The sequence below is a fragment of the Columba livia genome, chromosome 1 (assembly GCF_036013475.1).
Source record: "Columba livia isolate bColLiv1 breed racing homer chromosome 1, bColLiv1.pat.W.v2, whole genome shotgun sequence".
Taxonomy (NCBI): Eukaryota; Metazoa; Chordata; class Aves; order Columbiformes; family Columbidae; genus Columba; species Columba livia.
The window spans coordinates 188772358-188789739 of record NC_088602.1 but is presented as its reverse complement, the minus strand read 5'-3'; the positions used below and the strand labels follow the sequence as shown (position 1 = coordinate 188789739).

The 17382-nt window shown below is 35.6% G+C and overlaps 1 protein-coding gene across 11 annotated transcripts in view; it reads left to right on the top strand.

Moving 5' to 3' along the window:
* The window catches only part of POT1 (protection of telomeres 1), a 66739-nt gene that overhangs the window by 44967 nt on the left and 4390 nt on the right, over window positions 1-17382 (top strand). For 8 of the 11 annotated variants that reach the window (XM_065048877.1, XM_065048884.1, XM_065048875.1 and 5 more), the window contains 8 exons: window positions 5027-5184; window positions 5723-5811; window positions 6868-6912; window positions 7350-7506; window positions 10287-10492; window positions 12958-13093; window positions 15685-15779; window positions 17184-17275. In XM_065048877.1, coding sequence (XP_064904949.1) covers window positions 5027-5184; window positions 5723-5811; window positions 6868-6912; window positions 7350-7506; window positions 10287-10492; window positions 12958-13093; window positions 15685-15779; window positions 17184-17275 — 978 coding nt within the window. Of the gene's footprint in view, window positions 1-5026; window positions 5185-5722; window positions 5812-6867; window positions 6913-7349; window positions 7507-10286; window positions 10493-10816; window positions 10930-12957; window positions 13094-15684; window positions 15780-16800; window positions 16821-17183; window positions 17276-17382 lie in introns of those variants that run through there. The other 3 variants (XR_010469583.1, XR_010469582.1, XM_065048882.1) reach the window with 2 other exon arrangements.

Below are 17382 nucleotides of genomic sequence, written 5' to 3'. Positions count from 1 at the left end.
CATTTTTGAACACTGCTTTGTAGTGGATTGTCTTAGTCAAGTTATTGAAGAAAAAGCGCTGATATCCTAACAATTAAACTTCAGGAAGATTTATTAAGTTCAGGTTGCAATACGTACAGCTAATTTCGTTTCACAGGATAGTCTAGAGATGATAAAATTTTGGAGAACTCTTCCTAAAGTGGAAGATTTAATAAAAGATTTTTTGCTTGTTTGTTTGTTTTTTAATTGCTAATGGAAATTGTTTCATATTTTAAGAAAGTAAAATAGAAATATTGTATATTAATTTGTATTATATTTTATTTACTTCACAGTCTTGTTATGCAAAGATTATTTTTTTAATGGTTTCTGTAGAAGTATAAAACTGGCAGGCGTTTAGTGCATGCATGTGCAGCTCCCCGAGAATGAACACTATCCATCCAGCATGGATAAAAACTCTACTAGATCTTTTGCCAGCTTATGGTTTCAGAAACAATGTGAGTGCGTTGTTTTTCAGCCATCTCTTCCGCATTTCACAGTAGCTTAGAATTGCATTTATTAATGTAAAATGTTACGGCATTGCTAGGTTACACTATCCCCTGTTGCTGTGTACCATTTGCAGTGACAGTCGCAGCTCTGAAATGATATTTTACGTAGGAACAATCTGTTTTATGCAGCCTTGTTATACCAGAAGGGCAGATTGAAGGAGGGGAAAAAAATGTTCTCATTTTAAAATTATATCTGTAGGCACATGTTCCAACAAGGGATCTCTGAGTAAGCACTACAGTCTAGAGAAAGTGGGTAATGTAGCGCAGTGAATTTTTAGCAAATCCTGGGGCAGAGTGTCAGGGATATTCCTACAAGAATTTGTTAAAAGCTACTTGTTTGGATTGTCTGTCCAGAAAACACAGAAGATATGACCGTTTTACCCCATTTTCTGAGTTGGTTAAATAATATTTACAATTTTCGATTGAGAGAACTTTAGTAATGTTGAAAATACACTACTTGGTACTGTGAGTAGACCTTTTGTTCCCTATATTTGCTGCCCTTCCTTTCCTGATAGATGAGATTGTGACTTTTCAGCATTTACTGCCTTAGCAGAGCATAAACAGAATTTTCGGAAATCTCATCTCAGAAGTAGATTATTTCCTGGGGCATAAAGACTCAAGCATGAGCTACAGCTAAGCAAAGACAGTGGTGTTTACCACTTTTTCCTGAATGTCCCTCTTCCCCTGTGGTGCATGAGGCTTTCTTGTTACTCTAGGAACCCCAGCCTGCAGCGCTGACTCTCTGGAGTACAGTTGCTCCTCGTAGGCTGTAGCCTTTCATATTCCAGCTTTTCCAGAGGTTCTCAGGGTTCACTCAGGCCTTGCCACAGAGCTTGGAAATAGGTCTGTGACATGGGTTTCTGCATCTGGGGCATTTCGCTATTAATAGATGGTTGAGCATCGAGGTGAGTGAGCATCAGTGGTCAGGCAGTGCACAGGAGCAGTCCAGCTGTCCACAGCATGTTGGAGATTTTCTTATGGACTGTCATTCATTGAATACGTGAGACTGTGGTACTCTTATGGCTTATACCATCAGTTTTGTGTTGCCATGCATTTTCTGGATAGTACAATTCAAACAATTAGCCTTTTGCATACCTACAAGTCCTACTCCATTGTTTCACAGTAGTTGTTTGATGCTATATATGAGCAGAATTTGAGTCTTTTCAGCTGTTCCTCCCACTGTGTGCAATGGCATGTCTTTTTTGATAGTAGTTTGGACTAAGACTTGCTTGCTTTTCTCGTATCTGAGTCACATTTCCAGCCTGCGACTTAAATGAGTTACATGGCCATTGTTATCGAGCTTCATATTTTTCAGGCCCGGGTAGCATTCCTTTGACCCGTCCGTGTTATTTTCGCCATTTCTGTCTTTGTACTCATTAAAAGGGGAAAAAAAACAATCCACAATACCCGCTCATCCCACCCCCAAGTCCTCCAAACCCTTTAATGGAATTAAGTTGGTAGTTTTTATTGCAAAGGACCACACACAAATGCTGTGTGTATTCTTCCTTTCATTTGTAAACGGTTGTGCACTGTTTAGTCAGTAAAATTAGACTTGATATGATTAAATGAAGACAAAGAAATCTCATTGAGTATCATCAGCCATAAAATAGGCATAAAAATCAGTACAGATGATTTTGCTATCCTGTAGATAAAGACAGCTTCTTGTCATGAGTGTTTTTCTGGCCAAACAGGGACATTAAACAGCTGTGATAAATGACTGTTCTGAATTCTCAGTGCCTTAAATGTGAACACAACCCAATATGCTTTGAAATAATGACGAGAATTTGCTATGCTAAAAAGTTGTTTTAGTTGCTACTTAGAGAAAACTGCATACGGCACTTCTTCATTTTAATTCTTTTTTAAATTGTCATATTTTAATTTGACTGCACATAGGGTATTAGTATAGTTTATATTACTGCAAGAAAAGTGTTCTTGTCGCTTTAGGTTTAAATTAACTTTCTCTAAATGAGATAGGTAGTTCATAAACAGAACTGCTGTAAATTCAAGTAAGGAGTTGGTTTTGTACTAGATTTAATGATGGCTCTGTAAATCATTATGTTCACTTTAAAGTATATTATATACTTGACTGAAAAGAAATTATAAAGTGTGCTTGGACTACAGGCATTCTGTAAACAACAGAAATTCAGGAACATTTTTAAGCCGCAGCACCAGCATTTGCTCGCCGCTGCTAACAGTAAGCAATGCTGCCTCTGAAAGGAATTCACAGAAACTGCACTTCAGCTTGCCCAGTCAGATGTGGGGGTTTGTGCTGAAATTTGTCACCTTTCAATTTGTCACCTTTCAATATTTGGCAACGCTGATTATAACGCATTTTTTTAGTATAGTTCTGAGTGATATTAAAATATATAAAATAATAACGTTTTCATAAAAGGGATCTAATGAAATGCATATATAGGAATATACATTTTGATAGTGATCATAAATCTTGGGAAGTTGGTTGTTGCACTGAAACAATTTGCTGGACTTCTGTGTCAATTTCAGCACGGGAGTTTAGAGAGCAAAGGAAACATATTGTTTTCTGGGCTCTCCTCTCCCATGTTTAATATTTTATATTTGTACTTACAGTAAATATTTTGTTTTTTCATAGGTTGTGGGGTTTTTTTAAAGAAATAAGTTCTTCAATTATAATCAACTTTTTGCTGCTTATATATAAATTACTCTTGAAGAAAAACTAAGTAGTTTGGCACTATTGTATTGACATAAGGTTATTTGATAAACAAAACTTAGCTAAGAATTTTTAAAAAACTTTCTCAAAAAGCATTTGTCATAGTCATCAGATTAGTTTTATAATATGACTGCCTCTTGTATTTTTGGATAATAAACATAATTAAGTGAAATTTATCGTGTGGAAAGAAGAAAAAAAAGCCTCCAGATGAGCCTCTTGTCTGCCATCCAGATGCACAAGCTGACCTGTTGATATGCTTTGAATGAGCAAAATGAGCAGCACCCTAATGGTGCAGATCAATTAAAAATCTGGTAAGAACTCCATACCAGAAGCAAAGTAGGTGCAGACTGAAGTGCGCTTTTTGTGTCCCTGGCCACCTGACTTTGAAAATGCGCTGCCTTTTTCATGTGTGATTATTGTTTAAAAGAGCAGTTTGATACCAGCATTATATGGTCATAGTCTGTTCCGTCATACAGAGGAGGATTCCAGCATCAAGATGCTGCTCTGTCTGCTTTTATGCGTATATATATACACATATGTAATTGTCATACTAACGCCTGGCCAGTCCCATCTAATAGGAATACTTTTTAGGTTTCTACTGATTAAAGCAGGAGCTGAAGCTGAAATAAGAATTAACAGACTAGCTGCTGTAATATCAATGTTAGTTAAAGACAATTTAAAATAATTTATCATTTATGTAGGGCTATTTAAAAGATATTTAAAGGGAACATAAGTCCAAGTTATTGAGTGTGTGTAGCTTGCCAACCATCAGCTGGATCTTAGGTTATATTTAAAAAAAAATTGATTGCTAGTTAATTGATTCAAAGGCCTTTTAAACACATCAAAGGGAAATTAACTGTATAATTAAGTCTCTAGGTTATCTACCCTTAGAACTTTGGTTTTAGTTTGCGTTTTTGCTTGGTTGTTGTTGTGTTGGGTTTTTTGTTCTTGTTTTTCTTTTTTTGGGGGTGGGGTGGGGATGATAATGGGATTGGTATTTTGAAATAAAAGCAAAGTTATGAAGATATGTTCAATGTTGAACACTCCATAACTTCTTTTTTTAATAGGTACTTGTGTAAGTTAGCCTAAGTCCATGTTTGTAGCTTGATCAAATTGTTTCAGAGAACATAAAATAATTCTAAGCAAAAAGAGAATTATATTCCCCATGTACCTGAGTAGAAAATCTAGTAGAGTTAGGAACTGTGCCAAAATCTTCAAATTTCTAGCACATGTTGCCTTTTGACATCGTGCTGAAAAAAATGTTATCTGTAAGATATGATAAAGAAATCTGGGTAAGAGGATGTGTTTGCCTGTATACGTAATCAGAGAACATGCTATGCGTGAAGATGGACGTGAGGTCAATTGCTGAGTGCGATCATACATGGACAAATCACAGCATGTCAGTCTCTGGAGGGCTGTGTTGTGAATATAGAAGACAAATTATGCCCTCAGGAAAGGAATATATTGACTCGTTTGATCTGTCTTCTGAAGACTGCTTGAGAAACAGATTTAGTAAGAAGGCGTGTTCTGGTTCTGAATCAGCCTTTCTGCCAGTAGTGTTGTCTGATAAAGCAAAACAAACAGGTTACCCAGAGAGGATTTTGTGTGTTCACCTTTGAAGTGATTCAAAACCCAGCTGGAGACAGCCCTGAGAAACCTGCTCTGGGTGACTCTGCTTTGGGCACAGAAGTTGACCCTGACAACTTCAGCTATTCTGTGATTCAGTGAAAACACAGGAAAGAGCTTTATGAGGCCTAGAATTTTCCAAGTAAATAGCTAACTTCGTGTTACCATATTTTTTTTTTCTTTTTTTAAGATTGGAAGTTTTCTGAGAATTTACAGTATTCATACGAAACAAGCAAATTCTGACAGTGATGTCTCATGTATAGAATTTCATCTTCATGGTGGCACCTGTTACGGTCGAGGAATAGGAGTCTTACCAGAAAGTAACCCAGATGTTAAGGAACTGAAAGCGTAAGTTGTATTTCTATTTTATAGTGCTGTAATAATAAGGCCTGGCCACATTAACATCCTTAATCAGTTTCATGGTGGAATGTAATCTTTTAAATATAAATGCTATGGTTAAGCAAATTAGTTGAGCATGTTTTAAGCATGTTCCTATGTTTTACTTTGAAATTATCAGACTTAAGATATGTTAAAATGAAGCATATAATATAAATGCTTTACTGAAATGTGGTATATACATAAAGAAAGACTAAGTAACCAAAGTCTACATTCCTTTATCGGGAATTCTGTTTACAGTAGTGTACAGATTTATTTTGGCACTATAATTTGTTTAAAATTCCAGAAGAGGTTTGGAAAAGTGTGTCTCATCTGCATCATTAATATACACTCCTTTAGCTTTTGGCTCAATTGAAGTTTATGTTTCTGCTTGAGAATTCATGTCTAAATGTTTTAACTGTCTATTAGTAAACAGTTAAATGTATGTATAGTTATATATATGTGTGAAAGACTATTCTAGTTTATTAAATATTTAACCATTTATTTTTAGATTCTTAGAATCAGTGGATCTGGCAGAGAGTCAGAATATGGAAAGCATGTCTTCATTGGAATTAGATGGCACTTTTAGCAATATTACAGGTAAGAGCAATTGAAAGCTGATCTGCCCTTTCTTTTAACATGTGTATGGTCAAGGTAAGGTCACAGTTACTGCTTTTCTAAGTGTGTAATGTTACTTTCACATGCAAAGCTTTAGAGAATTCTTTTGGATTATTAGACTGGAAGATGATGTATCCTGTCTCACAGCAGAGGCCTTTCATATACAGGAAAAATACTTTAATAGGCAGTAGTGAATAAATTATTAAACACAGATGGTGTTCTTCATCATAGTATATTAAATCATAAAGCAGAGGGATGTAACTCCCTCCCTCTAAACAGGGATTCCTCAGAGACAGGCACTGGAAACACTATTAAACAGCTCTTTGCTGAAGAGCCCTTCTAAATCCATTGGACAGAAAAATAGTCTCATATAGACAGTTCCACAGATCAAATATTATTATTTTAATGAAGTTTGTTGTTGTTGTTTTAGTCCAGAATAAAAATAACTAAAAGTTAATTAAGCTCTGAAGTTAGTTGGACATAGTCTGCATCTTTGCTTGTAGCTTTTAAAATCCTCTATTACTTAGCCATTGGCAACATACTGTGACAGGATATTTGTAAAAGGATGCAAAAGTCAAGAATTAATAAATACTTCATGTCTAGACCAAAACAGTGCTCAGGTTTACTGCACGGTGTATGTGTAGTCAGAGTTGTTCAGAGGAGGGACCAGACAGTCCATAGTTTTTTTTAGAATCATTTTTGTATGCTCTGGTCCAGAAAGATTATAGAGGTATGAATGCAGTTTATGTCAGTGTGATTGTTCATTGTATACATTTGAAAAGTGTTCATTTTGATGGGCATTGCAATTTAATATATGCATTACTTCCTCCTCACATATATTAACTCTTGATATCCGGTGTTTGACTCCTGTTTACTTTTTCCTTTTGCTACATACATTGTTTGCATATAATATTAGGATTTCCACTTTCCTTTGTTCAGCTTTTTGTTCTGTATATCTGCCTACCTATCTGTTTTGTGTGTCCACATGATAAAGAAGATAAGAAGGAAAATAATTAAGAAATTATTCTTGATTTTTAGATCTTGAATCACACCTACAGAGATGTCAGCAGTTATCTGTTACAGGTAGGAAACGTTTTAACCTCAAGATTAGTTTTATTTTTGCTAAAGAGCAGAAATTTTTTTGAGACATCAGCTCAAATGTTGAAATAATATCTTTTACTTATTATAGTAACAGCTATTTTAGGAGTGCAAGTTTGTGAATGTTATGTTGGTTTTATTCTGCTTTTAAAATAATATGACATATTTGTATATTGTACTTTCATTTGTTTTTTTTCTACATGTCGAATTTCTGTACCCTGAAGTACACCATGCTCACACAATCTATTGTGATTTATCTTAAAGACTGTGGTAAAATGTTGTATTGATAAAACTGAGGCTGGAGCTGGGGAGAGAAGGTGGGAATTAAGGGAAAATACGTACCTGCAGTGGCCATTTCCCATATTCCAAATATGATGCTTAGAAGGTATGCGTGGTTCTTTTTTTGTCTTGTTATTTTGCAGTATTAACAGATCATCAGGATTTGAATAACACAGAACTGAAAACCATTCTGAACAGCACAGCTCCTCAACAGTATCGCATTAGAGCAAAGCTGAGAACTTACAAACCCCAGAAGCTCTATCAGTCTATTAAACTTCATTGTTCCAAATGCAACTCTTTGTAAGTGTTTCACACAACTGAGGTAATTAGGAATTGTTCTGTATGCTTTGGGATGCCTAGATTTTCCATGTGTTTTCATTTTTGTGTAAAATGAGCTGAATGCAAGTGTATTTTGTATTTTGAGCAGAGAGTTGAAATTCAGTGATAACAGCTAGGAAAATTTTAAATCATCAGATGAGTTCTAGTTACAGACTTTTTTGAGTGGTTTCAAAACAGTATTTTTTTCTTTATTTTCAAATTTAGCAGTGCAGTTTTTCCCATACTGAAGTTCTGTTTCAGTACCTGTTTCTGTTTTGAGGTTTCAAAATAGGTATACGCAAAAATGTGTGGTAGTCTCCAAGTGAAGGAATAAAATATCTTTGGCTAAAGTGTATCTTCCAAAGAAGTAATCTTTCGTTCATCTAAAACTTTCAGGGAAACATCGTTCATCTTGGTTTTTTTTGTCTTTTTTATCTGACTTGAGTCAATTCACTGCCATTTTATCTTTATTATTTCCCCTTTAATGCCATTTGTCATTATATCAAATAGTGTTCAGTCAAATAATCATATGCCATTTCTGCTGTATATTCATCTAAAAATGAAAGAAAGTTTGTTTGAAATGGCCTATTTCCAGTTAAAATACTCAGTGACATACATTACAGTGCTGTTCATGATCATCTGAATCTTGTATCACTTTTTATTTGCCTGACTTAACCTATCATCAGTCCCAAGCAAACAATTTCATTGTTACTGGTGTAAACTGTTGCCCTCTTTAAGTGATGGCACATTAAAATTCTCCTAGCCTTTTGAAATTTTTTGTGCAATCAGGATTTGTTAGATACAAATATCACTGAGACATGAAATTGCCCCTACTGTCGTCTCTTACAGCTTTTGGATGCAAGGTAGCATGCTTGCAGTTTGAACAATATTGGTCCTTATCCAGATGATGTTAAAACACTCTCTTAGTTGCTAATGAAAGAGGAAGCATTTCATCATCTTCACAGCAGACAAATACATGGTCTTTATTGCCAAGTATAAAAAGGAGATAATTACCAACTATCTCTGCCACTTTTGTCACTTTTCTGATGTATTTGCCAACTCTCTATAGTAATAAGCAGATACAACTGATAGAATTTTGTTTGTTCCTTATGAACTTTATCCTTATCCCACAATTTTCCATGATTACTGTAGCCTTTTTATAGATTCTTGACTTGTTAGTGTCTTCAGTTCTCTTTGAGCATATCACTGTTTTCTCTTTGCCACAGAATTAGGGCAAGCTTTTAACCAGATAGATTTATGAGCCTTCATTTAGTATATTTCCCACTACTACTACCACCATCCTGCTGCAATGATGGGACTGATTGCAGTGATTTTCCAGAAATTTAGCTTCTCTTTTGGGTGAGCTGAGTGGCCCAGGAAGGAAACATGATTTAGGGGCATCTTTCCCTGCTACATCTGAAGTTGTTTGCAAATGCTGAAGAGCCTGGCTGAACAACACTCAATGCAAGTTTGATCCTGTTTGATCCTTCATGCAGTAAGATGTATAAAATGCTTGGGATATAAAATCCTTGTAAGAGATGTCTCTTTGGTTTTTAGACTTTGACTGAAAGCTTCTCTGTAAGTAGCAAAATATCGATATATGTGGATCTAGTATTATTCATGTATCCACATTATTAGAGAATTTTAAATCCTCATGTTTAGTTCAAACCCAATTCATTCCATTCCTGCCTCAGTGGGAAATCTGCTGGCAAGCTGTAGAGGTTGGAAGAGTTTAATGAGTATGTCTGGAAAGATGACCTGCTATATTAGGTTCATTGCTTTTGCATTTAAAATAGTAATCCAGGAACAAAGGTGGAAAGAGCTCATGTGAGCAGCACTGTGTTCATGGAATGAAAGTTCAGGCTCAGAAGTTCAGGAGGACCTCTTGCGTGCCAGTTCTACAGTCATAGCAGAAGAATATCAGACTTTGGTTTCATAGGCAAGAATTTTTCTATTCAGTGGTAGAAGCAGCTGCTTTTGAGTTTAAAAATGAAATTGTCAGAATAATCTGCAGGAGTTGAGGCTATTTTTTTTTTTTTAATACATTGTCGTTTTTGTCTCAGGTCATATTCCACCTAAAGCCAGCAGGTCTGTCTTGCTTACAAGAAATCGTTCTAATGCTTTTTTTCTTTGTGTGCCAACTACTGGCTTTTTGCCTGTTGCTGGTAATACTGGTAAAATTTGAATGGCCTGCATTACTTCTCTGTGGGTGACAACTGGAAATGCATGAGTGGTGCACTCTAGCAGGACAGGAAAGAAACTTGTGTCATGCAGAGTTGCAGATTTTTCCCTTTACAGTGCACGTGGGAAGATCTTCTATTCCTGCCCTTTTTCTTTCCCCTGCCCCCCAAAATATGCTAGAACATAAAACTTGAAGTTATATGAGCTTATATGGTCATTTCACTCTTCTGAAGTGGCGTGCAGTTGTGTGGCCCTTTTAAGGCCTAAGTGAAACCACATCAAGCTGATATACTTTTCTTTGGATTTATATGTGTGTGGATGAAGCCACTAGACTATCTCCACTCCTAGGTAAGATTAGATTATGTAACATATTTACTAACATGAAAATTAATTATCTTGTCATAATTTGCTATACAGCTCTGATTGTTTAAACTGATATAACAACCAAGTTATTTTTCCTGTATATACTTCAACTCTGATGACTGTATTTTAAAACTTATTTTGAGTACTACCTTCCTTGTTGCTAGATTGCTTAAGCAGAAGCTGCTAGAATTTACTTATTCATTTTGGAATTGGTTTAGGCAAGAAGTTCCAGATGGAGGTGACTTTGACTTAATTTTACAAGGCTCTGCAGTTACTGCTCCAAACCTGGAATTACACAATACATCCTGGTATGATTCTGTGATGTGGACTACACGAGACCAGAAACAAAGGAAAATAGTTATCCATTTTGTAAAGCCTGATGAAATGCTTCAGCAGCCCGAAGACACTTTGCTTATGATAGAAGGTAAGACAAATTGCCACTTATGGCACAGTTTCCACTCAGAGTATCTACGAAGTTAAGATACATTGAAGTTATATTCAGTGTAACTAGTGATAATCATAAAGGCATTTTGAAAGAAAAGCTCAGCTGGAACTTAAAGTTTCTGTTGTGCAAACAGGAAAAAGAATCAGCTGTGAAGGTCTCGCAAGGTGCTTCTGTCTATTTTAAAACTATACCAATAAGTTTATTGTTGATTCTGCTAAAATTACCATGAGAAACTGTGCTTACTGATTTTTCAGTTCTGATTTGAAAACTTGCTGAGTCCTCTAAAAAAACCCTTGTTTTTAGTCCTGATGCAGAAAAGTGCTGAGAGGCTTCTTATAATACAAGCCTACGATGAACTTCGTCAGCCTCTGGATGTCAGTGTTGTTTCAGATTAATAAAGCTTCTCACAGCATGAGGTTGGTTTGGTTTTTATCAGATTTTCTCAGAGAAGAACTTTAGCTGCTGAACTTTAAACAAAGTGATTTAGCAAGAATACTAATAAAGAATGCTTTGAATAAAATAAAAGTAATAAATAGTTGCATATCGTAACATTCCAAGTTCAAAACGAAGTTTTCAGTTGTGCTCAACTAGAGATGTGAATAAGCAAATGTAAGCCAGATGGTCCTTTGCACAAGGGTCAATGACAAAACCCCTTCTGTTTTCAACTAGTTCTGATATGTGCTTTATTTCTAGCATGTTCTAAACTGACTTTTTTTTTTTTTTTTGGCAATCTAACCTTATCTTTGTGAAAACAAAATATAAAAGAATCTACTTATACTCGAGTTTCCTAAAATAACTGAATGATATAACTTGGTAAATCTTCTTCAGACACTAAAATGCCAGCAGCTAGGTATGTGGTTATCTGTGTATCACATTGAAGCACAAGGAAAAGGCATAATGAGTGTTTTAGCACTTTTCTTCCCAGAACATTGTTGATGAACTTTGGCAAAGATACATCCTATTCTGATTTTTATATTTAAGCTTTTGCAGGTGGAGATTTTGAAGTCTCCCTAGAAATATTCCCAGCACTTTTCCAGATACAGACCACCATCAAAAGCCAAACACATCATGACATTTCTTAGACAGCCATGGTCTAGATTCTGCTTGCTTGTTAAGCACAAGTAATTTGCTCTCCTACAGCACAATACTCTGTTCATCCCCATATTCATTATGCTGGGCCAAGGACTTCATTTTCAAGTGTTTAGCATCTATTGGCCTGGAATTGAGGAAAAAGTTGGATAATGGCCCGAATTTTATGTGACCCTGGAGTGAGGGCAATCCATAACCATTGCTACAGATCAGTTGAACTGAAGAGTGAAACGTTACAGCTAACAAGTAGACTAATGCTCCTTGCATATCCTCATTATTTGTACATGAAATCATTGTGATTCATATAATTGCCGACCGTTGGTCGTTCTCTGTGTTTTATGCCAGTCTCTTAGAAGCCAGGATACTTTTACTCACTGTAACTTAGTATTACAGCAAAGTTGAAATTCTGGAGAGCTTTGAGCAATGCCAGTTAAATTTGTATGTTAACATATGAGACACTTTATCTATGTCACTGTACTTGGAGGACCTTTGTTTTCTAACCTTTTGGGAAGCCATTTCAAATATCTGTGCCTTTTTTCTTTTTTTTACTAGAAGTTGATTTATTTTACTAGAAGCTGATTAAATAATATCTTTTTATTGAACTGTTTCCACATAACTGTTCTCTGTGTGTTAATGTAATAAATTTACCACATTTCCACTGAATCGGTGATATGTCAGAAAGATTCCATAATTAGTTCTGCAGTTCATACTACAGACACTGAAGACAGCTTTTCATGTGATTTAAAATAAGTTTGAAAGAACTTTTTCCTGTCACTGGAATTGGAAAATCTCAGGGTTCCAGCTGTAATATATTAAATTTCTTCTGTGTTCCTAGCATGGCCCCAATTAAAGTAGCATTCAAATTAGCATCAAGTTGGGTGGTTCTGCGTTTCCCACCACATGTCAATTATGACACAGTTGAACAGCTACTTTTTCACAAACTGCTCGTTAAAAATTAATAGATTTTTTCACTTAAAATCTAATAAAACAGTTTACTTAGGAGCAATCACAAAAAGTCACTTATTCTCCCCTGCTCAAGAAAATTGCTAGTAAAATCATAGCGGAAATTACATGAAAGTGATGCTAACTAAATACAACTTAATGGCTACAGTGATAACTATGAGAAAGATATTAAGGCATCTGTTCTGATAAATGTCCATGTTTGTTTCTTTACTGAGTCTGTTGTTGAAAAAGAATGAAAATGTTACGGACCTTTTTTTTTTTTCAGTTTTCTATAGTGGGTCTCAATTCTTATTGAAGGTCCTGAAGTCAACATCTAATTAGCCAATAAATGCAAGTTGTTCAATTTATTCTTGATTGCAGTTTAAAAAACCGTGTTTTTCTGTTTTGAACAGGTGGTACACTAAAAGAAATCTGGAAGCTTACAAAAAGATTCAAATGTGTTATTCCTGTGAGATCTACAGAAGACGATCTTGAATTACTAGATCTCTCAGCTCCTTTTCTTTTACAAGGGAACATAAAATATTATGGGTAGGTTAAAAGTACTTGTTGGTATTTCAGTAGTTGCAGTAATAGAGAACATTATCAAGGGATAACTTACCTACATTTTTTGATGCAAAATATATAACATGATCAGTAGTACTGAGTTCAGGGGTGAAATGCCATACTGCTACTATGTATCAAAGGACTCAACTGCACTTGCACTTCATCTTCTGCTATAAATCTTAAGCCCTTAATTACACAGCACACCGGGTTCTGTCCTACCTGTGGTGCGTGGTTAGAGCAGCGTACCACAGAGACAGAAATGCACAGACAAGTCTCTTCAGGCTGCAAAATGCCAAAATCTTACTATTTTAGTCAAGATCTTCTATTTTCTGACCTTACTGTTTAGACTAAGGTCAAAAGATATGGTGCTTTAAAAGTGTAAGCTGATGGGATTTTGTACACAGATAATATTTAGAGACCTGGGAAATAATTTCAGGCCATCAATACATGTCTCATTCTTTCTCATTGCTAGTGTTGCAAATGCTTGGACTTTGGAAGAAATACAGGATTTTGAACAGTCTTTCCTCACTAAGTGCCATTTATTTGGATCCACAACACTGCAAAGTGCTTTACCTATATTTGTAGACATCAGTCGCTGTAGGGACAACTTCAGCAGGTTTCTGGATTCCACAGTTGCAGAGCTGCGGACCATGGTGCCCACATCTAGGTGTGATATTGCTGCTGTGTCCTGCAACACCGAGCTCCTGCTCAGCGGGAGCTGGCGGCTGTGTGTTCTCCCAGCTCAGAAATACCGGTCTCTGCCATGCAGCTGCCAAGTCCTCCCACAGCAGCCCCAGCAAGTTCAAGCAGAGCGCTGTGTTGCGCTACGTCAGTCCTGTGGGCAGTTAAAAAATTTTTGTGCAGAAATATTGCCTGTTTCACGTGAACCCTAAAGCTTCCCATAAGGGACTGATACAACGCATACAGATAATTATTTCTCTTGGTCATATATTGTTTTGACCTTTCCAGATATGTCTGTCCACAGCTTTTTTAAATAAAGGCAATATGTGGGTATTCCTGCTGGGAGTACAGAGTATTTCCCCTTGCACTTTCGTAATCCATATATTTCCCCAGCTATGCACAACTCACCTTCAGACATAGTTCTCTGTTTAAATTACTGTATTGTAGAAGCCAATGCTCTATAAGATAGTCAATGATTGTTTATAGGATATTTTTGAAGGAACTTCACAAGTATGTTGACATTTGAGAGCTTTGTTCCCTGTTCTTTTTTATCAGTAGCATATACTTAGCAAAGTCTAAAAAAGATTCTGTGTAGCAGACTGAAAAGCAAACTTATTTTTGCTCTAGGAATGAGCTTGAATACCCCTATAAATATTTATGTGTGCATATGCATGTATATTCATGTGTGTATATATATATATATGTATATAAAAAAACATACACACACTTGCATACAAAAACCAAACTTCACAGCTAAGTTACTTTATTGGAGTTTGAGTGTTTTTAAAGGAAAAAATAACTTCTTTAAACTTGGCTTTATATCACTTGAGCAGAACTAGTATTAATTTTTTCGCACTTTGTATGTAATTCTAAAAGATAATAACTATTTTAAGTTCTAATTGTAATATACTAGCACAGAAGCTTAATTTGAAAAAAATAGTTCTGTAACTTTATTTCTTCAGCCAAATGAGAACAATTTTGAAAACTGTTATTCTGTATTGTCATCCACTTGCATTTGCTTACTGTGTCATGTGTAAGAGGTTTTTTTAATAACTCATAGTTAATATTTTTTTAACATGGATAAAGCCACATTTCGCCTCTAACCCTGTTGTTCTAACCCTGTATGCTACAAGTTCAGATTCATTCCTGCTTTTACAAAGTGTGATGTTGTTTGTATTGAAAGTAGTGACATGTGAATATATGTTTAGCAATGTGGTGAGCTTAGAATCATAGAATGATTTGGTTTGGAAGGGACCTTTTAAAATCATCTAGATCCAACCCCCCTGCCATGGGCAGGGACACCTTCCACTAGACCAGGTTGCTCAAAGCCCCATCCATCCTGACCTTGAACACTGCCAGGGATGGGGCATCCACAGCTTCTCTGGGCAGCCTGTTCCAGTGCCTCACTATCCTCACGGTGAAGAATTTCTTCCTTATATCTAAGATAAATCTCCCCTCTTTCCGTTTATAACCGTTGCCCCTTGTCCTGTCAGTATGGGCCTTGGTAAAGAGTTTCCATCTTTCTTACAAGCCCCCTTAATACTGAAAGGCCGCAATAAGGTCTTTCCAGAGCCTCCTTTTATCCAGGCTGAACAACTGCAACTCTTTCAGCCTTGATGTATAGTTTTCCTCTTTTCTATTCACTGAGGTGGTCTTTCCCAGACCAAAATGATTTATTTCATGTCCAGGATAATTCAAAAGCAACATTAAGGGTTTAGATGTGGTCTAAAGCTTGTGTGTGTGTTAAAATAGTTACTTTAAACAGCAATAGAAATACTTCTGTATTCCCACTGGGTAAGGAAATGGGAATTTTTTTATTTTTTTTCTGTGCAGAAAGCTTCTATTATCAATAAATGAGTGTTTGGTTGGTCTCAGTATCTTGTTTTAAATGCTAGGTGCAAGCAGTGTTCAACTCCAAAGCCTATCAAGAGTCTGAGTTCCCTTGCGGCAGAACAACAACCATCATGGGAACCAGCTGAAATAGCACAAGGTGAGCTGACATGATACTCTCCTGAAATACTTTTCTGTCTTGACTATGAAGTGTTTAAATGAAAGAGTTTTGTTTCTTGTGTTGCAGTTTTGTACAGAAAGCATGTAACTTATGGTTATGCTTGAATATAAAGCTGTAAAATGTATTCACCTTTTAGCAGCTGAAGTGACATATTTACTTTTGAAACCGTTACACTATGAATTAAGGGACTTTATATGTTGAGTAGCTTCTTTTATTGTTGGTGTCACTAACACGTATTGTAGTACAGATATGAATTTTTGGTTGCAGATGTCATTTTTAAACTGTGTACATACTTGCACTCCTAGAAGTTAGTCTTGCTTTTCCTTTTGAAGATACAGTTTTTCTGACCTGAATTGAAGAGAGTTGTATTTAATGAGAAGTTAAAGTTAGATTTTTATCTTCTCTAAGCCTTAGCAATGCTAAGCATATTCCAGAGAATCTGCAAGAAATAATATTCAAAGGAAAGTAATTATACCGTAACATATATGTGTGTTCCATGCTTTGTGTGTTCCTTGTGTTACTTTAAGTAGTCAACACATTCAAATGCCGGGGGTTAAAATGGAGCTTTAAACTTTACAACACATTAAGGAAAACAATATTTTTGTGTTTATGTTCTAATATATTAAGTTGAAATACCTAGCAGTGTATAAGCTTGGTAAAGACTTTAGAGAAGAAGAAACTTTTTGAGCAATACAGTTAGTTCTCTTAAACTGTCATATTCTATTAAATAGATGTAAAGTAGTATATAACTGGCAGTGTTACAGCATCTGTGATTGACATTTAATTCTCAGAATGAATATTCATTAAATGCTTTCTGGCTTTTAAATTATTTTATGTATGTTATTGTCTTATCATCTATATTTTCAGACCAAATGATAACCTGCAAGTATATTGGATCAGTTGAAAATAAAATGACTAGCCAATATAAGTAAATGTAGCCAGAAAAGACTGATGCAGAATTGCAGTAACTTTGTATGTTTAAGATATTTTATATTTGCAGCATAACAGTTACTGCTTCCAATGAGAGAATGACTAGTCATTTACCTATCAGTGAATTGAGAGCAAGTCTCCTATAATCTACTGTGGGTAAAAGAACAGGAGTATCCTACCAAGGTAGGACCTAAGATATAAGCAAATATTAGCATTTTTTTTTTACTTGGATGAGTATAAAATTCTCTGCAGTTTACAGACACATCTATTAAAGTGTTTCTAGGCAAATTGCACTCTCAAAACATGAGCCTCTAGTTTTTGACCTGTCAGTTTGTACTTTCAATTATACAGTATTCATCAGTTACTGTTAACAGAGGGATATTGTCAGCTTGAGTTGTTATGTTTTGTTGCCCGTAGTCACTTTAAGAAACAGATTAATATGTTTTTACTCAGTTTTAGGTATTGAGCTCCTCCAGTATGTTTTTATAATGAAGTTTACACTGGTTGATGGAACAGGAGCAATAAATGCATACCTTTTCGATTATGTAAGTAGATCTAGGTAACGGTAGCCTGTAGGGATTTTGTGGGTTTGGATTTTACTTGTTTTTAAAATAGCAAATGTATGTACAAAAATATTCATTCCGTGTTACCT